Below are 22,841 nucleotides of genomic sequence, written 5' to 3'. Positions count from 1 at the left end.
CAGAAAATTTTTCTTAAGCTTCAAGTACAATAAACATGAACAGAAAAAATGCATGAGCATCTTTCCTAAGTTCACCAAAAAAACCGGAAATAAAATTTTTCAATAAATGTTTAATATCAGAGTTTAAGAAGTCCAAAATATGATGGTTTTGTTTCCAGCTTTTACCACATCTCTAAGTTTCTTGAAAAACTATGCACAGCAGCCAATAGAATACTTTGTAACAAATTTTAAAAATTGAACTTACATGAGTCACTACTGCTCTCAGGGTTTGAAATAGTTCTTTCTGGCTTTACAAACAATTCCATTTCTTCTTTCTGAAACCTTGCTGTATTTCAGAACTTGTTTTATTAGTCAATAAACCCAGCAATGTTCAAAGAGCAATTTTTCCTTAAAATACTAGATAGACTCTTCAGGGATCAGTGACCGCCAACGCGACTGCAGGTTTTTTATTATAGAGTTCGCCATACTACCAAGTTTCTCGTGCATTTCAAATAGTTGGCTTCCTGAATAATTATGTAGATCTTCTGAATTTAGCTGAAGAGCAAGTGCACTTATCTGTGCCACAAGATTTTTGGATAATGGAGAGTCTAAAGAAACTGGATCAATCAAATCTGAAAGAAAAAAGAACAATTAAATCTATAAAAAACAAAAATTAATGTATCTATTCTAAATCTACAAATTTTATGTTAGGCTAAAACCACTGTGTGAAAGATTTTCATTATTTACACTACTGACAGTGGGAAGAAAAGCACTGCTCTTGTATTATACAACACTGTGTGTGAAAAATTAAATCTCAAGGATAAGCTAAAAAACTCCTATGTGCCTGATGGAAACTTGAGACAAAAAACTCTTCCAGAACAAGCTTTATGGTGGTGGTGTTTATCGTAAAGTCAGAACTGACTCATAGCTGAGCCTCCAATGGGTTTTCAGAGGCAGTTAATCGCACAAGAGGAGATTATCCATTTTGGGGTGCAGCTGGTACATTTGAAACATGTACCTTCGGGCTGGCAGCACAAACCCTCATCACTATGCCACCAGGGTTGTTAGCTTAGCTTACTTACTTGGTGACATTTTAAAAAACTGACCTACCTAACAACAGAAGCGGAACAGAGTATAGCTTAGTTTTTATGTGAAAAATATAATAAAACAGAAGGTAATAAGTACAGAAAAACAAGTAGATACATTTAAGGTAAAATTATTTTTTCACACAATCGATCAAAAAAAGTTTGACTTGTTAAGGCATAATAATTCAAATAAACATAAAACTATATTTTTAAAAACTCTCAAATTAACATAAAAACTATTTTTGAGAAACCCTGGTCCTTCAGGTATATGTTAGCTAAGCTTATAAATAAATCTTTCTAAGACATACCTGAGGCAAATTTTTCTTCTTCAGAAGAGGGAGATTTACTTTCTATTCCATTTAAAGTTTTTTCTGAAATATCAAAAACTGGAATCTCTTCTAATCCACGAGACTTCATCTTAATCACACACATAGTTAAGTGAAAAGCATGAAGAAAGAGTAAGATTAATGTTAAAAATATGGCTATATTAACACTGGACAAGATTTTGTCATTATGTTCCACTGAGCATCTCAAGGACAATCCTTTAGGTAATTAAGACACAAGTGTATTAACAAAGATGTACTTTTCAAAGAAACTACTAGAATTTGTCACTATTTTCTATTGGATTTCTCTGCAAACACACAGAATCTGAGAAAAATTATGTCCAAGACATAGGAAAGGAAAATCTAAATCAAGTGAGTTTCATTTAACCATTCATGCACATTTTGTTGTCCCTCTTCTGACAATATATGTCTAGTTATTTCAGATATTTTGACAAATTTTCTCAAGAACCAGTGACTGACAAAACATGTCAGAAGTATACCGTTTGGACCATGAGACTAAAAACTAGAGTTGGTCGTAGGAGTGTGGTTTTTGTTTGTTGTGTTTTGGTTTTTTCAAACAAGTAATGGCTTTATTTAACAAATATTGACCACACACACACAAAGATACAAAATTAAGAGCTTCCAAACACTTCGAAAAGGCTTCAAAATTGGCAATTTTTAGTTTGAGAAATTCCAATATAGAATACGGGCTTTCATTCTTTAACACATCTTAACTTTTATTCATGAATTTTCATAGAGTCAAGGAATACAGTCCTTCTGAATGGGTTGTCGGTTTTGGTTAGAGGCCGTCTAAAATAAGACTCATCCTATGAATAACAGATCTGAACCCTGTCTGACCCTGTGTTATCCTCATTATCTGATACACTTGAGCACACTGCTGTAGTCACCATGTCAATTCATCTCATTTTGCTGACCCTCCCTCCCACTTTTCTTTCCAAGTACGAATGGGTTACTGTAATCCTTATTATAAATAAAAAGAGATTAGACTTTCATCACTATCTTAAAACAATTCATATCTGTGTACCAAAAAAAATGACAGGAAGAGAATAAAAATGGTACTAGATAGTAAAATAAAAATATGGTGACCTAACGACAAATGCTTTTGGTAGATACCTAGATTTCAAACATTATGGTTTTAGGAATGTTATGTGCCACTGAGTCATCAGCGACACAGAGTGACACTATGTACAATAGCCCTAAACCCTGCTCTATCCTGTGCCCATCTCAACTGTTTCCGACAAACCTACTCCAATGACCCCAGTCACTGACTCAATCCACCTCACAGAGGGTCGTCTTCTCCTGTGCTGTCCCCCACCCTCCCAAGCAGGATGTCCCTCTCCAAAGAGCAGTCAAATTATCAACATTAATTGACAGAAATGAAAGGGTCAAGAAGAGTAAAAGGAAAGGATGTAAAGAATGAGACAAATGGTTTATAATTGTAAAATAGTTTATAAGCGGTTTAAAATTATTATCGTCACTGATTATTTTACCTGCTGTTCATGATATATTCTGAGGGCCTTTTTTACATTGGATACTTTTGGAGAACGGATGGGAAGAGTTTTTATTTCAGATGCTGTAAGAGTACTCAAATCACCAATTGTTTTTATATTCTTGGCTCTAATGAGTTGTCCTAGTCCTCTTGCCCTTAAAAGAATGAGCAAAAAAAAAGAGAAAATATTATGATAATAGAGTTTTATTTAAACTTTTATTTGTGTGGGCTTATCTGATTTGAACTTCCTTACTAAAGCTCAATCATTACTGAATTTTATTTATATATGTCAACCTAAGACTGCACTTGGGACAGGCAAATGTATATACTTAACCAAGTTTCAATTTTAGTATCTTTGCCTTGCTAGCTGCTTTTCAACTGGGAGTACAAATTATACAATGGATCATTCTACTTCGGTCCTGTAAACTAGCAATGAAATAAAGTAAGAGTTTAGGATTAAGGTTACAGATTTCTAGGGTCAGATTGCTTGGTTACAAAGAGCAGTGTCTCATGGCTAGTGTAATTTATTGCTTATTAACTGTGTGGCTTCTGTGGACTGACCTTTGTAAATATCATTTTATAATTTCATTGCTGTTAAGTTGGAACCAACTCAGCTGACCCTCCAGTAGGTCTCTGAAGCTGTAAATGGCAGAGAAGGGCACTTCCCATTTTCTCCCACAGAGAACCTGGGGGGACATGAACTGCTAGAGAGGGACCACCTTTGGGTAACTGCAACTCCCAGATAACTTCACCACAGTGCCCTTCATTTTACAAAGCAGCATAATTAAACTCCTTTCAGGATAAAAAAGTATGTGTGAAGAGCTCAGCACAGCACCTGATAAATAGTAAGCCACAACAGCCTCAAACAAAAACAAAATGAGGACAGGGTACAAATTGAGAGAACCATTAACTATACAAGTACTTCTCCTTAACAAGGGACATCTCACAGTGTAAACTGAAAATTAAAGAGCCACTTACCACATGTTTGATGTAATCTGAGGTAAAATGATATCCACTGGTGCAACACAGTTCACCAAAGCTGGGTAGACACTTTCTGTTGGGCTTGACACAGACTCTTTGGCCATTTCTGCAATCTTAGAATACATTTGGCAAAATTGTTAAGCAGAGACTATCTGACTGAAAATGAAAATATAAAGTTACAGGAAAACTAAAGCACTTCTTACTAAACACTTCTTTGAGCTCTTAAATTTAGGGCTACGTGATCCTGGGGACAGAAATCCTTTGGCTGAAGTGGTATTATGCTAGACAAGAGAGAAAAAAGACTCACTCAGAACCCTAGGTAACTATAATTTTACAACTTAATGTTCACAGATTGTAAAATTTCTTAACAAGTATTAAGAATGGAATAAACTACTGCCTTATCTACTACTTGCTGCATTATCAACTCTTAATTACCCTTCTTATCTGCTTACCATGCAGCAAAGACAATATATCTAAACCAAAGACATTGTGTTTCTTGGTTCATTTTAAGATTCATTTTAATCACTCATGTATAACGATATGTAACTCTATACAGGTATGTACATTTTTAAAGCTATAGCTTACCTTAGATTGTGCAGTAGGTGAAGTTTTAACACTTTTTAATAGTACAGGAGAACTACTTGAAGAAGAATGGGGTCTAACAATGGAGCATCGTCTGTCAATGTCATCTGCCAGTCCTGCTTGGTATATTGGATCTGCAAAGGAGACACGGCGAACCTAAAAACAGAATTGAGCTTTTAATTTTAAATAAATAAATAAAAATTGAAAACCTCGTAAACACCCCCCCCCAAGATTCTCACTATGAAAATAACAGAATTGGAGCGAGAGGGCGAGGTGGGGGTACCACTGGTCTCCCCGGGAGGCAGCTGGAGCCCGACTCACCAGTAGCCACCCCCTTCTTCTTGTTCTATCCTGGAGATGGAGGCGCTGGCTTCACAGTGCACCCATGGCCACAGAGCACCTGGAAGACCCCGCCGTTGCCCGGCGCCCTGCTGCCCTTCCTGCTGCTGAGCTACCTGACCAGCGGCGGCACGCACCATCCCAACTATCTTTTGGCTAACAAACGCATGAACCTAATGAACATGGCCAAGCTGAGTATCAAGGACTTAAGAGAATCAGCTCTCAACCTGGGGTGGACTTTGGACTCTGACTATGCTCCTCTCCAGCAATTCTTTGTGGTGATGGAACACTATTGAAGGGCAAGAAAACATTTCTTGGACAAAATAAATCCTTCTGGGGACCTCTAGAACTAGTAGTAAAGCTTGTTCCAGAAGCTGCAGAAATAACAGCATTAAAGATCTTCCAGGACTTAAGACACCAGTAGGCAGAGGAAGAGCCTGGTTTCGTTTGGCATTAATGCAAAAGAAACTCTCAAAATATATGAAAGCTTTTATCAATAAGAAGGAGCTCCTCAGTGACTTTTATGAACTAATGTCCTCATGATGGAAGAAGGAGGAGATATAATTGCTGGTCTGTTGGTAGGACTAAATGTCATTGATGCCAACTTCTGTATGAAAGGAGAAGATTTGGACTCTCAGGTTGGAGTTATAATTTTTCGATGTATCTCAAGGATGGGAACAGCAATAAAGGTAGTGAAGGAGATGGTCAAATCATTGCAATACTAGACCAAAAGAACTATGCAGAAGAGCTCAACAGACATCTGAATGCTACTATAAACAACCTTCAGGCAAAAGTGGATGCATTAGAAAAATCTAACACAAAACTGACAGAGGAGCTTGCAGTTGCAAACAGGATTATTACCTTGCAAGAGGAGATGGAACAAGCTAAAGAGGAAAGCTCCTGTATACTGGAATCCAATCCAAAGGGTCCAAAGTATGGTAAAACTTCAGGAGGGCAAGCACTAAGTGAAGCAAGAAAGCATCTAAAGGAAGTGACACAATTATGATGCTGCTGAAAAAGAGCTGGAAATACAGATCGGGATGAGAAAGGAGATGGGATTGGCCATGAAGATGCTGGAGAAGGGTATCTATGAGAAGCAAGATGCCCTGGTATCTCTACGGCAGCAGCTAGATGATCTCAGGGCTCTCAAGCATGAACCTGCCTTTAAGTAACAGAGTTCAGATTTAGGGGCAAACAGAAAAGTGAACTAAACAGTTGCTGGGAGGAGAAAACTAATTAAATGGCTGCTACAGTTAAACAACTGGAACAAAGACTGAGCCATGCTGAGCGAGGCCACCAGTCTCTGAGTTGGACTACCGGCTCTTCAAGCAGGACTTTGGAGACAAGATCAACAGTCTGCAGCTGGAAGTAGAGGAGCTCACCAGGCAGTGAAATCAGCTTGAGTTAGAACTAAAACTGAAAAGAGAAAGATGGTTACAGAACAAGAGCATCCCTGGAAAGGGTTCACAGAAGATAGAACCTAAAATGGATGGAAAACAGAGTTCAAGAAGAAATATTAATTAAAAAAAAGTCCCTGGAGGAAAGCCACAGATTGCAGCTTCACCCTGTAGATCCACAGGATCAACTTCTGTTTTCTGGAAGGCCTCAGGTGTGTCAGCTATGCCAGGAAGTTAATGGCAACATAAAAAAGAATATATGCAAGAACTGCAAAGGAACTTTCTGCAATGCCTGTTCAACAAATGAACTGGCTCTTCTATCAAGTATCAAGCCGGAACAAGTTTGCAACCCCTGCCACAAACATCTTATGAAACAGTATTCCACCACCCTTCATAAGACAGGAGGCCAGGGCCTACCTGGACCAGGATTTCCATGCACGGCTAGTCTCTGCCTGTGCTAGATGACAGCATCCCTTCAGCTCTAGTCCTTAAGAGTCAACTAAAAAGTTGTTAAGACACCAGATCCAGGGAGAAAAAGCAGTAGTTGGAGAAGCTGGGAATTTTGCCCATTAGAAAATAACAGAATTAAAGTTTCGGAGCCTCCTCCACAATACAAGCTACCAAATGAATCAACTATTCCTTCCAAATAACTGCTTTTACAGTTAATATTGTTCAACATCTTAACTCATTCCAAATCTTTCTTCTAAACCATCACTGCAAAATACAGCTCCAAAAAAATTAGAAATATGGGACAGTAGTAGAAACTTAAGTGAAGCAGCTTATGGCAGACAAAATTGTTATATTTAATGTCCCAAAAAAGAGAAGTGAGAGGAATAGTACCAGTCCCTGGTGTATTGCATTTCGGCTTTAAACTCTTTGAGGAAACCAAGAGAGAGCCAAAGCAAATTTTGTCTTTTGTGGGTGAAAAAATGGTTAAGGAGTTGTGCTGCCAATCCAAAGGCAGATGTTTTGAACCCACTAGTTAGCTACGGGAGAAAGAAAAACCATCTCCTCCCATGCAATTTGCTCTCTAGAAACCCACTGGAAGGTGAGCTATGAATTAGTTCTGACCCAAAAGCAAGAGTTGAGTCTGAGCTGATGGGACAGTTAACCCAATGCAACTAACTTGGTACAAATACAGAAGAAAATCTCTTTATTCTGTTAAATGAGAAGCCAAGGTCCCTGTGTCACACTGATGGTCTGTAATCAGCTGAAAACCCAGTTTGCCAGTTTGAACCCAGTTAGCTAGCTGTACTAGGAAAGAACCAAACCCACAGATTTTCCTGTAAAGAGTGCAACCAACCATAATTTGTACTCACTGTGTTTGTCCAAATGAATACAATACAACCAAATGCATGCCTAAGACCAACTTTTAAATAAGGTCAGGCTGCTACACTAAAAATCAGCAGTGCGAATTCACTAACTGCTCCAAGATAAAAAGACGGTCTCTTCCCTTCAAGATTTACACCCTCAAAAACCTGATGGAAGACCACCATGAGTTATCATTAAATACCTATTTATATAAGTTCTCCTCTCCTTACCTCCAAAAGAGGTAGATTTACATAACTGCTATTAAAAAAACTGTAGTCTGCTACTTGTTGCTCAACATTAAATGAGATACTACCAAAGAAAGATCCGCTTACAGCTTGGGTGGGAAGCCTCTGTGTGGGCAAACAGGATGTAGTGGGCAGGCCTTGGTATTTAAAATTTGGTGGAGCTACTGATTCTGTTTGGTGGAGCTCTCTGATTAAAACAAACTAAAAAGAAGGATGGGCCATCTACTTCCTAAATAAAAGGCTTTTGAAAACCCTAAGAACACTAAACAAAGAGGATAGTTACAGTAATGTAATGGTAGATCCCAGAATGGAAGTTAACTGAAAAGAGGAAAGCAGTAACAAACAACATTTAACAACTGGTACATGGAATGTTTGTAGCTTGAATGTTAGAAAATTGGATATTGTTAAAATCACAGAAAAAAAGATAAGCTGTGGTGTTGGAGAAGAGCACTGAACATTCCTCAGATGGCCAAGAAAACAGGTGTGTCTTGCAAGAGGGTGCAGCCAGAGTGCTGTCTGGAGGCAAGAATGATGACGCTTCACCTAACATACTTTGGACATATTGCTAGGAGATGCTATTCCTTGGAGAGGGACATGGTTTTGGGAAGGGTGGAGGGTTGGCGAAGGAGAGGAAGGCCCTCAACCAGGTGGACTGACAAAGTGACTGCTGCAACGGGTTCTTGTGTAAGGAAGTGTGAGGATGGCACAAGTTGTACCAGCTGATAGTCAACAGAAGGATTGATCAACTCTTTAGCATTAAGCACCCCTAGCTTTAGCTTAGTGTCCTAAAATAAAGATACATGCATCTAGCCCCAGCTCTACACAATCTTTTTTCTCATTCCCTCCATTTTATGTCTTTTAATCTTGGCTGGTATGGCTAAGAATAAAAATTATCATTCACTAGGTATTATGCAAAAATATCCCAAATTAAACACTCAGTGTTTGGCCTCACAGTCTCTCCTACCTTGTTAACAGGTGATGGGATCTCATCTTCCTGGGGTCTTTTCTGTCCTCTCTTTAAAATGCTGGTGGATGGAGAAGCCAAAGGAGACCAGACATGTAAAGCATGCAGGCCACTAGGACTGTCATTAGCTGACAAAAGGCAAGGATCAAGTTCCCTCAGTTTTTGAGGAGACAAATTGTCTGCTGCCATCAGTTCAGAGACAGTGGTTCCAGATGTTAGAGACTGTGGTGATTCTATTTTGTCTGAAGTATGGTAAGGCTCCTCTAAAATTTCATTATGATTGTCTATAATCATCTGATTGTCATCTAATTTTGTTTCTTCAGATTTATTAAGTTCTGTATTTGTTTCAGTTTTATCAGAGTCAATTTGTCTTTCTTCAGTGTTCACTTCAAGTTTATCAAAAACAGAGTCATCAATTTCTACATTCAACTTCTTTGTTTCAGTTTCTTCTGGCTCAAATGTTTTGGTAATTATATTCTCAGCCTCTGTGTGATTCAAACTATTAGTGTCATCATTTACTTCTTCAACTCTGGCTTCTTCACAGTGTTCCACTTCAGCATTCACAGTTTCAGGTGAATGTGCATCAGATTTATCACTTCCTCCATCTGGTTCCCTAACTGTTATTGGTTCAGAAATCTCCATTTGAACACTTTCTTGTAGAGGTAGCATAGCATTACAAGGGCTAGGTTCTGAATGAAGTTCCTCAGTTGTCAATTTAGCATTCAGTTCTTCAGCTGTATTGGCTGATTCTTTGTGCCCTTCTTTCTTTTCTGTTGTCTCTTCTTCAGAAACTACAGTTTTGGCATTCTCTTGTTCAGAGGGGGTACTTTCAAATTTACTACTTTCTCGCTCCAATTCCATAACCTCCACTTCCTCTAGATTGGATTCTTTTATTCTACATGCATTTGCAGCAACATTAATGTTCTCTAGACTTGGTTCCTTTGTTGTAGCTTCTGGGTCTTCTTTCATCTCCAAAAGAGAATTTGCCTGTGAAACATCTTTAGAATCACCTAAATCTAAATCTGGACCAACTGTCTGAAAATTTTTATCACATGATTCTTGACTCTCAAGAGTAACTTCTTGGCTGGAATCCATGCCATGAGTTTCTTTGTTAAAATGGGTCATTTCAGAATGAAGTGATTCTTGGGTAGTGTTTTCTTTTAATTCTGTTTCTGATACAATTAATGAATCATTACAAGTATCACTCTCCAACTTGAGACCCAAATTAAAACTGACACTATGGTATTTATCGGAAAGTTTTCCTTCTGAATGCTGATCAACTTTAGACGTTTCTGGTATCGTTACTGTTGTTTGTAAATCTGTCTTTTTTGTTTCCATGATCTTTAAATTAGAATTTTCCATGGTTTTTAACCCAATGGATGGCTTTTCCTGAGGCTGTGATTTTTCTCCACAGCACTCACAGCCTTTGGATCTTCTTACTCTTTTACTTCTCTTGTGCTGGCATTCAGGTGTCTGTACAGGTTTTTCAGAAGCCAATGACATGTCTGGTGTCCCTGCACTTGAGGATTCCTCTGCAGTGTTACTTTCTGAAGAATCTCGCTTATGCATTCTTTTATTAGCATTTCTAGTTCTTAGATTTGATTCCACCACAGGTGGACTTGAAATGGAATATTCTGGGCATCTGTTAGTTTTACTTTTTCCCTCATGTGTATCTGGAACATCAGAAACTTCTAACAAATCTGAAGATACTCTAGAATCCTGAGGCATTACAATAGTTTCCTCTTTTTGATCAAAAGTCTTAGAAGACAAGTCTACTTCAGAACTTGTTTTACCGTCATGAGGGAGACTGTCAACTCTTACACATTCCTCTTTGACTACTTTCTCTTCCTGCTGTTCAGTGTCACTGCTTGTGTTTTTCCATTTTGCAGATCTCTTCTTTTTAGAACCTTCTTCTTTTACCTCAGAACTATCAGATTCTGAGTTCTCAATACTGGAAAGCAAACCCTGGGATGCTCTTCTTGTCTGGTATCGTGTTCGTCCCCGTACTGGTTTCTCAGAGCACTTGTCTGCAATATCCTGGACACCATCTTCCTCAATCTTCATATTCTCAAGATCTGGTTTTCTCTCATTTTGGTCCATTTCAGTGTTAGTACTAGTTTCCCCAGAAGTTTTCTCAGGTAAACTATTTCCATTTTCAATTACATTTTCTTGTGCCGTTTTTTCTGTAACCAGTTGACGCTTTGATAATGCATCATCTTTTGCATGCAACGGACTCTTTTGTAGAACTTTTTCTTCCTCTTTCCGTCTTTCTTTTTTTTGGTGATTATTTTCCTTATCTTGGCTATCAGAGGTAGATTCTGCTATATCGGAGCGTCGTCTTAAAGACCTTCTAAGGGTTTTCTGGCCTGAAGTGGCTGAAGTCTGACTATCCTCATTTACTATTTGATCTGCTGGTATTACTGCTGGGGGGGTGTTTTCCTTGGATTCTAAATTAACCCCTAAACTTTTCTCTTCTATACTGTTTTCCAATACTACAGTATTTCCTACTGGTTGTTTATGTTTAGTATCTTCACATTCCATTGTAGATTCAGAAAGACAAGTTTGATTATCTGAGACACAGTCTGTTTGATTAAGCATACCAGATGAGTTACTTTCTAAGGCCACAACGCCATCAACTGATTCTGAAGTCTTTTTCTCCTGTTCTGATCTCAGGAAAGGCTTAGATCTTTTATTCCCTGTTTGCTCAGCTTTACTCGCTCTTCTACCTGACCTCTTAAGCCCATTGACTGCTTTTTCAGACTCAGATTTTGAGACAGTCACTTCTCCTTTCTTTGTTTTAGGTGGGATATCTGCTTTAGTTTTATTCTCTGGGTTATTTTTCACAGAAATGGTTGATGACACAGAGTTTAAAGGAGAAGGACTAAACGGCCGATTTTCTGAACCATCAAATTTTTCCAAGGTAATAAAAGTTTGCCGTCGGCTTGTTGGCTGTGAAGGAGCTCCAGAAAGAGTGGCACTAGAAACTGAGCTACTGCTGACAGCAACATGGTGTTCTGTAGTAGATGCACGTTCAGTTGATATTTTCTTTGATGAAATGAAGTGTTTTTTCCTGGCATCATTATCACGGCTCTGTGGTAATTCTGGATTGGTTTCCTCAACAGAATCACATTCCTTATTTGAAAGGGAAGCATTTTCAAGATGCTCATCTACACGGGAGTTTTCTGTGGTATCTTGAAAAGCCGTGATGTCTTTCTTTGTGTGCTCTGCCTACAAAGAAAGAGACAGCAAGTAAATAAATCCAACTTTGTAGGGAAATTCTAACTTTAAATATTAATTCAAAAGACAATCAATGACTTTTAACATAGTGCAAACACTCTAACAGTGGATACTAATTTACTTTAATTGAAAATATTATAATAAACCCCAAAATACTCAATAAACTGTTCTGCTAAATTCCACTGTTGAGAATTAATAGAATGTACAATAATCTAAATAGTGGTAAAATGAGTATCAACAAACTTCCTAGAGTTTAAGCTTCATTACGGAAGGGAAGGGTAGTTATAAAAAAAACCCCAAGTACAAAGTATACCTTAATCTTTTTATCTGAATCTTTCTTTGGTTCTTTTTCTGCAGAAATAGGAACTTCCCTGAAAGAAATCATTGTATAACTTATTACACTGTCTTTAATTACCACAAAACCCATTATGAAAAGTTCCACGGCTTCTCTACTTACATAGACTCTTCCTGGCTATAATGAGAAAAGATGGTATCCTGTGAAACATCCAGGTTATTATACATGGCAGGAATATCACCCCTGGAAAAGATAAGTATAAGTAACTTCAAATTCTTCAAATGACAATTTCTACATTAGCCATCAAATTTATAATTTCCCTTTTTGAAAAGTAATAAAAAATTAAGACTTAACTATTTGTCAAAGGAATTCTATTTAGAAATATTTGGTAGAACAGTACGTAGCTTTACACAACATCATATAGTTAAGGGTGCTTTATCTTTGGTATCCAAAACACCTTAGTCCTAAGCACAAAGTTAGATGCATGAAATCAAAGTATGATACATTCAATTAGAAATAATAGGCCTCTGAACCTCTTTGTTTTGAGTACTTCTTTCTGATGTTCAGTTAGTATTCTTTCCTTTGTTTCTTTTCCTTCTGGAGGTATGAACACAAAGTCAGTGGACTTTTCTTCTTCCAAAAGAATTTCTTTCTTTAGTTTTGTGGATAATGATTCCAATTTCATCTGTAGGTGAAGAAAAAATACATCTGAGCTTCCAAATTATTTTCTTATACTTCAATTTATCTTCTAGCAATTTATTTTTCAATAGCAACATGGATATTTTAATTGTAAGAAACCTATATGATAGACCATTATTATCAAGAAACAGTGTATATTACACCTCAGTTTTCTTATAGGTTCAAAAAATAATCAGAAAACAGACAAAAGTTTAAAAAAGCAAGCAAGTCTATGCTTGCTAGAATACATGGGCATTTTTTTTTGAGGTCAACACAAATAAATCAACTGAATTAGTCTGGGAAGAAGAGAGGATATATATAGCTTGAGAAAGAAAGGTCTAGTAATCTACTTCCAAGGATCAGATAATGAAATCCTTTTGGATTGTAATTGACTATTATTCATTAAAACTTTCCAAGATTAGTCCCTTTGGCTGCAAAATGGCCTCAAATATACCAATGATGAATACTGTACAGGGCTAGGATTTTGTTCTGTACATGGAAACAATATGAATCAGAGCCAATTTGATGGCAATTAACATTGCTGTCACAAAATATTAACCAATAACTAGCAAGATACTTAATCTCAGATTGAGGTTTAAGTAGTTCTTTTACAGAGACATTATTTTTCTTTCTATTCTTAAGTTTTAAAATGTTTCTCCTTTGTTGCCACCTGTTAGATACTCGCACCTCTTCTCTTTCTACCTGAAGGTACTGCTGCCAATAGTAATTATATTTAAATTATGCTACAGATAATTCTTCTGTAACCCCTTCATCCCTCAAGATGTCTGGATTTCTGTGCTGATAGTAAAGTAACTCTTTGTAGATCAAGTTCCCCTGTAATCCCATGTTTTAGTCTTTTAATATATTTTTTTCTTCCAATTAAAAGTTACATGCTATCTAGTAATAAGATAAAAATTCTAACAAAAACAATTAAAAAACAAAACAAAACAAAACAAACAAGCATACTTTGGTTGGTGTTTTCATTTCTTTTGTATCCTTTTTCTGTGCCAAAAGTGAATCTCTTTTTCCATTTGATTTTATTTCCATGCCACTTATCTTCACATTTAACTGTGAATTTTCTATCTATTTTATAAATATATAAAAGAGAGAACGTTTCAGTAAGTGTAGCAATTTTTCTATTATTTCAATAAACACATACTTCAAATCATATAAAATTTCATGTATTTATTAAAATTGTGTCAAACACAGGCCAACTATTTCAACAGCTGATTGAATATAATGGAAATCTCTCTGGGAGAATATCAGAAATATAAACATGCAAACGTCAAATTTTAAAAGCATGAGAGACAGAATACTGATGTAGCAGCACATTTTCCTTCAAAATAGGACTGTATGACTTTTGCAGGACAAGTAAAAACATACATTTGTGTCTAGATTATCAAAAGAATTTTTAATACCAAAATATAACTACATGGTTATTCTTTACAAATTCACACTGTCATTCTTTACAAGTCTTAAACAACAGTTTTACTCATCTGTTACTTAAAAAGTTTTCTACCAAAAAAAAAAGTTTTCTACGCATACTTCACTTCCTGGATAAATCTTCAGATATTAATTGGCCATATTGAGATATAAACATGGTCCTATTTTTTTCTGACAGAACAACAAATTCAATGGAAAGATATAAGACAATAAAAGATAGCATCTGCTAATCTACAGACAGACTGATTAAAGTAACTCACTGTAATTGACTCATAGTTGATGCACAGGAGGTTTTCAGTTGTATAAGAGATGATTGATCTTTCTCCTGCAGTTGGTGTATGCCAATCATCTACCATTGGGTCAGCAATACAACACCCTATCCATTAGGACATCAAAGGTCTCTTACAAATGCAGAACTAAGTATTATTTCTAGCTTACCTAACATGTAACCAAGATTTTCAACAAATGTAACCTCTGTCAATACATGAGGTACAATAGTAGGGGGTGAAAAAGATTCCCTTACAAGAATCAGAGATTATTACAGTAATCTCTGTGAAAATGATTACTTTTTATTCTGAAAAACAGTTTAGTCTAGACGATCAAAGACAATTAAGTAGTTTTATGGCCTTGACTGTTGTTTAGATATATTTTGTGTTATAAAGATCTTCTGCCTAGATTTTACTTGTCAATTCATTAGAACATTCAACCCAAATTTTGTCCTCACATTACTTAAGAAAAAAACAATAAAAACCCCAACAAACCCCAAAACACAAGACAAACAACGTCCAGAAGAAAACATACTGTATCTGAATATGGCCCACTCGATTCTTCCATAGTTCCAACATTTTCCAAACCAGGCAACAAAAGTAGACATTTTTGCTTAGCTTCTCTTAGTATGGGTCTTCAAAAAAATGATACACACATTTTAGTCAAGTAAATATCGGTGAGTAATAAATCATATATAAAAATGCTTAATTACTGCTAAATTTGTTTAAAAGTAAAATATATGTGGCTTAGTATGTTTCATAACATGCACACATAAACCTGAAACAGGTAATATTTAGATTTTTTGCTAAACTTTAGATAATTTCCAGATAATAAAAAAACCCATAGAGGAGTATCAAATTATACATTATTTTCTAGCATCAGTAAATAAGAACTTTGGTTCTTGTTAAATCCATTAGGCAATTAAAAAATTATTTTATAATCAAATTACCATACATAAGAGTAAATAATATATAATTATCATGCATATCAAATAACAATATAAGAAAAATTCCCTGTAACAATTATCCATTACAAAAGTCTCTGTTAAAATAAAAATAGCATTATATATTATCAAATACAGTAATTGTGTCTAATAGATTTGTTGTTAGCATACTTTAACTCTTCCGGATAACTCAACAATGGCACTTTAGCAAATGTGGAATTCCAGAAGTGAGCACTCTGTTTTCGTATCTGTTTGCTCTTGTGTCGAAATATTATGCATAACAGTGGGGAGAGATGCTCAAGAAGTTCACTGTCATAAGTTCCAGTGTAAGTGGACTGCAAGCAAGCAAGAATTTCTCCTAGTAGCTTTTCTAACTAAGAAAAAGGAAAAGTTTATTAGGGCAACAATAAGAACACTATTTTTAAAACAGGGGAAAAAAAGCAAGCACAATATATACTGAACACTGGGGGGAGGGGTGGGCAGGGAGAAAAGTGCAACAATGAATGACGGAAATCCAAAGACTCTGTAAATATTCATTGAAATTTAATAATAAAAAAATTTTAAATATACTGAACACTAACCTAAGAATTACTTCAACTTCTTCTTGAAGGCTTTTAAGAAAGCTATCATCTATTCTTTATATATATGTCATTCTATCATAGTTGGACAAATTAACAGGTAAGCTTACTTTGATACTAGGGCTGATTTTAAAGCTTACTTTTTCCAGTAACAGGAAAAAAGACATTTTTACATTAATTTTATTAAGAATAGTGGACTATGAAGAAATTTAAACTTAAGTATTAAGCCAATTAACTTACATGTGAAGGAATGAGATAAGAGACTGATGAGTTAAACAGATTTAAAACATACTCTCCTATTCTTTTTGAAAACTATCGTTCATGTGGAGAAATTGGAATGGAGGTTATGGATAGCTATGTTCACTGCAGCATTACTACGCACAATATCAAGAAAATGGAAACAATCCAAATGTCCATCAACAAATGAATGGATAAAGAAACTGTCACATTCACAATGGAATACTACACAGCACTAAAGAGTAATAAAGTATCCATAAAACATAATATGGGAGAATCTTGAGAGCATCTATTAACTGAATTAACTCAATCACAAAAGGACGAATACTACATAAGAAAGTTACTATGAAAATAGAAGGTTAACCAAATAGGGACAGAAGGACAGGAAGAGAACAGAATGTGCTGACAATAAACATTACAAGGTCTAGGACAAGGGATGTCCAACTTGGGAAGAATTGATAAAAGGACAATACAGCTATTACAATTATTAAACATGACCAAAAATATACCCGTTCAAAAGGGGAAGTGGAGAAGGTGAGAAGGGAGAAGAAATCACTATTACAGCAGAGTTTGGTGGGTGGGTAATTGTTATGGAATAGGATGGTACAATGTGGACTTGATGAAATGGAATATTAAGTCACAGATTAAGAGTAAATAAATATATCGAATGATGGAAATGAAAGAAATAATGTGTATGAAATGATGGAAATGAAAAGATTGTGAGCAAATAACTGACAAATAGTGAGGGGTGAACCCCACAAAAAACTATCATTTAAATGCGTTCATGTCATCTTCTATTCAAGCCCTTTAAAAATCAAGCAGAGGCAAGTTTAAGGAAAATAATTATCTAAACTTTACTTTTAAAAAAATGATGAGAATAAATTTTATGAATAATTTCTAGCTTTACCTTGCTGTTCAGAGAATTATATACTTTAGGAATTTCATCAGCTCTGTGAAAAAACAACACAGCCACATATTTTAGAAAATTAACACTGTATCAAACTAAACTTGAAAATACAGTATGCATCCATAAAAATAAGCAGCACACATCAAGCGGCACTTAAGAGGGTATTAGGATTTTAATTATAAAAAAAACAATTAGAAGACCCCAAAATTCTACTACTGATTACCTAAACATTTCTAAAAAGCTTGTTATTTTTCAAGCTCCATAGGGATTTTAAGAATTTATTTATCAGAATGAGGGCCATTCTTCTAAGTTACCTGTTAGTACCAAAGGACTCCAAGTTAATTCTGACTTACAGCAACCTCATGTGTTTCAGGCCACAACTGTGCTCCACAGGGCTTATCTATGATTGATTACATGGCTCCTAATGGATTTAGCATTCATCTTTCAATTAGCAGCTATCTGTACTCCTCAATGCAGAAGGGTATTTTAAAAAACTGCCAGGTGATTCAGAACTTTATATACAGAATAGAGCTTCTAAAAGAATTTCACTTAAAGGATCTTGTTCTGCATAAATAATCCATATATCGGCAATGAATTATGCACAAAAATATTCAATTGTGGCCTGATTCTCCTCCTATTTCCTTTCAAAGAGGGGGTCCATCCCTTTGGGATGTTATTTTCTAATAAATCTCTTTACTATTTTACCCTAAAAAACCAAAACGAAACACAACTGCAACACTGTCATAAATGAAAAAGCTAAAACACATAATTATGTCTATTAACAAGAAGTTGAACCTAAAATGTAATGGAATTCTATACAGGTACAAGCCCCCTGGTGATGTAGTATTAAAGAGCTGTGCCGTCACTCTGAAGGCAAGTGGTTCAAATACACCTGCTGCGCCACAGGACCAAGAGGGCCAATTTCCTCCAGGCAATTACACAGCTTCAGAAGACCTGCTGGAGGGTCACTTATGAGTCAGTTCTGACTCCATGGTACAGAAGCAGCAGCCATGTATCACAAAGAGTGCAATACAGAAGCACTCAGCTGCTAGCCCAGACTGGTTGTCTGAGTCCACGTCACTGCTCCAACAAAAGAAAGACCTCATGATATGATTCCCTATTGATACCAAACTCACTAATGTCAAGTCAGTTCCAACTCATGTGATCCCACATGCATTTTCAAGCAATTTTTGTGGGAGAAAATTGCCTCATCTTTCTTCCCCAGAACGGTAGGTATGCTCAAAAGGCCTAGGATTTGGCTTAGCAGTCCAGCACCTAACCTCCTTTATTTCCAAGGCTCCCTTCCACAAGATTATAGCCTATTGCTCTGGAGACCAGAGTTTTTATCACACAGCTGCTCTGTGGGAGAAGGACGCACAATCTCTTCCCTGTAATTTAATGCTTCTGAAAACCTGCTGGAAGGTCAGTTTCAAACTCCAGAGTATACAACTGCTCCTCTCACATCACACTGCTGTTAGAAGACTAAGGAGCACGCAATGACAGTGTAACAGGTATCTAAAAGATTCTTAAATGCATTGTAAAAAATGGCATACATTAAATGTATATACCATATACAACTGCAGAGACAAACACCAAATTCTTAAGATACGTGTTAAACTGAAAGTGAGCATGCAAAAAAGTGCCCTTCAATTACTCTTCAATTATCTCTTTAAACAGAAACAGTTTGTTCATTATACTATATTTTAAATTATAAACATTACCATTTACAGAAATAATTAAGCTTGTAGAAAAATACAAACATGTTATAAAATATATACATTTAGTTCAAAGCTATGAAATTCAATATACTTACTTTGAGTTCTGATATAATAATGCTAGAGGCTTTGCCAATGTTGCAAATACTTTCTGGATCATAGAAGGCAAAGAAATGTGTCCAAGTACATTAAAAAGAATGCTGATGATTGAGTTCCCAACTGCAAGGAGGGTATCAGAATGTGCTTCTTTGTAGCTTAGATTGTGAAAAGAATGAATAACTTTCACCACAAGTTTAAATAAGGAAGCCATCTTCCCAAGAGGCTCTTTCTTCTTTTTAGACCAGTCCGAAGATGTCTGAGCTGATAAAATCAAATATATTAAAAAATCAAGCAGAAAGAAAAAAAAATTCAAGCAGAGAACAGTGTTGCTTGTCCACCTTCAGAATTTTCTCTCATTTAAATGACATCTGCATATAACACAAGTGATTTTGTAGAATGAGATTCCAAAATAAAATATAAAAATTATATGCCATTAATATGCAAATAGTATGAGATTATTTTAGGAATGAAAATATATGGTAAGAAAGGAGGATTATCACAGTTTTATGAACATTTAATAAATGTCGATAGTTGTAGAGGAACTTCAGGCCTTTTGTTCATAGGGTTGCTGAGTCATGCTCAACTCAAAGGCAATCAACAACACAACAGTAAATTACAAAATTTACAAGAACATTCACATTTTCTAATTTCAACAAGTATTATAGTAAGACAGATTCTAAAAGTAACTATTAACACTTTTAAAACTAAGAAACACGTTTTCCATAACTGACTGGTTCCTGGGTAATCTACAGTACAATGAATTCTACAAACAAAATTGATTAAGTAAAAACCCCAAATGTTGGGTGAAATAATTAAGAAAATTTTAATACCTATTTCCTAGATTTAAATGGAGGAAGGAGTGTCATAATAGAAATCTTACTTATGTATCTTTCCTAAAACTCCTTTCTCCAAATGCCCACCTGCAGATTTCTAAGTTCACACTTGCCTTATCAAGTTAAATCACACCTATTTCAAGTAACCTTTAGATTTCTCTTAAAATAATCCATCCCTCTAATGTAAAAACTCAGACTTAAAACTCTAATACAATGCTTATTAACCAAAGAGCAAAATCTATTTTTGGAATATGAAGTAAATTTGAAAAGCTACTCAGTAAACCTTGTCCAAAGTTAACTAGTAAGTTGTTCTGTATAAGAAACATGAGTTTGAATTTTGGCCAATGATCTTCATAAGAAGTCAGCACATTCAACCATGAATGGAGAGAGAATTTGGAAGCTTCAGTGAGCCTTCCAGACAGACCAAGAAGAAAGGCCTGGTGACAGACTTTTGAGAAATAACTGAATAAAAAGCCTATGGTTCATGAAGGTCTAATCCATAAGCAATCACTCACAGGAATTCCATGGAGTAGTTTTAAGTAATAACTAGTTTTGGTCAAGATGTTAAACCTGAGGAGTTAACCTGGAAACTGACTATCTAAAAGGCTTTGACCAGAAGGCAATGAGAACCAAGACTTTCAGTTCAAGACTGAAGGTACAATACTGAAAGATGGAATGAAGACTAGGGATACTTAGAGACTTGTTCAAATAATTTATCAAGGCTCTAATTTAGGATTATTTCCATTTCACCAATGTCTCAGACACACTCTATCAGGTGCTCAAGTTTTCCATCAATGAAATAGTTTGATAGTATAAAACAAAGTATAAGTTTTCCTTAAGGATAAAGATTTGCCAAGTGACAAAAAAAAACTTTAAAGTTCATAAAATCTAAATAAACAAAATACCCTAAAACTGCTGTATATTATATACAAATTAATTGTCACTGAGTTGAAACTGACTTACAGCTCACCCGCCAGAGGGTATAGGACAGACTGCACATCTCTCTCTCTCTCTCACTTGGTAACTAGTGGATTCAAACTGCTCAGCAATGGGCGGCAGTTCAATTTCCTACCCACAAGGTCCCAGAAGTTCCACCACACCTCCCAAAAAAATCCTCAAAACTGCTATACATTTATTGTTATGCTACTATTTGACATAGATAGAAAACTAAATGGTTGTCCTTATAATGAAATAGCTATCAAACATCTTTCTCTTGAATATAATGTCAACAGCTCAGAGGTGGAGGATTATTTACCTACATAATTTTGGCTAAGACTCAACATTTTGTCTGTAAGTACAAAGAAATTAGTAGTAAACTGATACACTTTACAAAGATCAAAAGCAAGCTAAGTGATATGGGGAAAGGCAATGGAACAAATTCTGGGACAATCACACTTAATGAAGTAATATGGGATGGGTAAGTATAAGCAAAAAAATACTTACATTTAACTTTAGGCTGATATTTAATATTATATGGTGAATAGTCAATGCAATCGACCATTACAGTCATGACGTGAATGAGTCTATCCAAAAACAATAAATTCTAGGGAAAACATTAAGTATCATATTTAGAAACTTTTCAAAGTAACACTGGTATAGTTATATATGCAAACCTTGTAAACAATACTAATACACTTGCACCACCACATATTAATATATAGAGCATATTTTTCTGTTAACACTTAAATGGTTAAACATTTAAAAAACAGTAAGATTCAGTACATCAAGCAACATATTAAGACTAGAAAGAACAGGTCCCTAATTTCTTTTACATACAAAATTATACAATTTTAAAATTACATAATCATTAGTTTATAGAATTAGAAAAGTAAAAATCCATTACTATTTGCAGTATAGACAAAAGGAAACATGAGTTTGTCTTGTACTTTGGGCATGTTGTTATGAGAGACTATTCTTTTGAATAGGACATCATGGTTGGAAAGGTGGAGGGGTTAGTGAAAGGAAGATCCTCAACAGGGACTGACAATGTGATCAATTGTATCAGAAATAAGGATCGAATAAGATAGGACATGGTTCAGATCTTCTGTTCACTGGGTTGCTATATGGGATACTTAATGGCACTTAACAATATTCTCTGGAAAATGACATCATGCTTTGAAAGGGTGGAATGCTGGCACAAGAGAGGACAGCCTTCAACAACCTAGAATGATGTGGTGACTACAGAAATGGGCTCATGAATGTCACAGATGATGAAGATGGCACAGGATAGAACAAGGTTCAGATCTGTTATTCAGAGTCACTATGAGCTGTAGGTGTATTCCAGTTGAGGACACCTAACAATAAAAACAAATTAGTGGCTAAGTCCATAGAGTTGCACTGCTAACCAAAGGTGGTAAATCTCTTGTGGTTCAAATCCACCAGCCACTTCAAGGAAGAAAGATGAGTAGACTTTTGTGTAATTTAAATGTCTCTCAAAAACCTGACGGAGAGTCACTCCAAAGTCTGTTCTAGCTTGATGGCAAGGAGATTCTAGAATTATACATATCATGTTAATAGTAGAGGCAAACCTCCCTTCATTGTATTTCAAAGCTGCTACTACTACTATTTTTTAGAAGTTGAAGATGTGTGGCAACCAAGCGCAGTTGCCACTTTTTCTAACCCATGTGAAGTATTTTGGTAATTCTGACAATATTAAAAATATTTTCACAATATAATACACACTTAATACTGCTGTTATGTACTGAGTGAAAACCAATCCAAAGATGACCCTCCAGCAGGTTTTCAGAAGCAGTAAATTCACACAGGATGAGAGTGTCCATATTTCTTCTGCACACACAAATAGTGTAAACAGAACTTTTATAACATGAGTCATGCTAGGTTCAATCAAGTTAGTTCTGACTCAACACTGCCTGGTGTTCTGCTATGCTAAAAA

The 22,841-nt window shown here is 35.8% G+C and overlaps 1 protein-coding gene across 1 annotated transcript in view; it reads right to left on the bottom strand.

Annotated features, from left to right (window-relative positions):
• Positions 1–396: 396 nt before the first annotated feature.
• The window catches only part of RIF1 (RAP1 interacting factor homolog (yeast)), a 52,802-nt gene continuing 30,357 nt past the window's right edge, over positions 397–22,841 (bottom strand). The window contains exons 20-35 of the mRNA XM_006880816.1: positions 21,392–21,491; positions 19,115–19,376; positions 17,302–17,344; positions 15,751–15,953; positions 15,171–15,270; positions 13,893–14,009; positions 12,782–12,933; positions 12,411–12,491; positions 12,267–12,324; positions 8,717–11,944; positions 4,464–4,616; positions 4,082–4,159; positions 3,876–3,991; positions 2,899–3,052; positions 1,373–1,481; positions 397–611 (exon numbers count right to left, since the gene is read on the bottom strand). Coding sequence (XP_006880878.1) covers positions 397–611; positions 1,373–1,481; positions 2,899–3,052; positions 3,876–3,991; positions 4,082–4,159; positions 4,464–4,616; positions 8,717–11,944; positions 12,267–12,324; positions 12,411–12,491; positions 12,782–12,933; positions 13,893–14,009; positions 15,171–15,270; positions 15,751–15,953; positions 17,302–17,344; positions 19,115–19,376; positions 21,392–21,491 — 5,169 coding nt within the window. The remainder of the gene's footprint in view (positions 612–1,372; positions 1,482–2,898; positions 3,053–3,875; positions 3,992–4,081; positions 4,160–4,463; positions 4,617–8,716; positions 11,945–12,266; positions 12,325–12,410; positions 12,492–12,781; positions 12,934–13,892; positions 14,010–15,170; positions 15,271–15,750; positions 15,954–17,301; positions 17,345–19,114; positions 19,377–21,391; positions 21,492–22,841) is intronic.

Source organism: Elephantulus edwardii, unplaced genomic scaffold (genome assembly GCF_000299155.1).
Source record: "Elephantulus edwardii isolate Elephantulus edwardi_28Jun2011 unplaced genomic scaffold, EleEdw1.0 scaffold00010, whole genome shotgun sequence".
Lineage (NCBI taxonomy): Eukaryota > Metazoa > Chordata > Mammalia > Macroscelidea > Macroscelididae > Elephantulus > Elephantulus edwardii.
The sequence above is the reverse complement of the archived record's forward strand: the minus strand, read 5'-3'. Positions and strand labels throughout refer to the sequence as shown.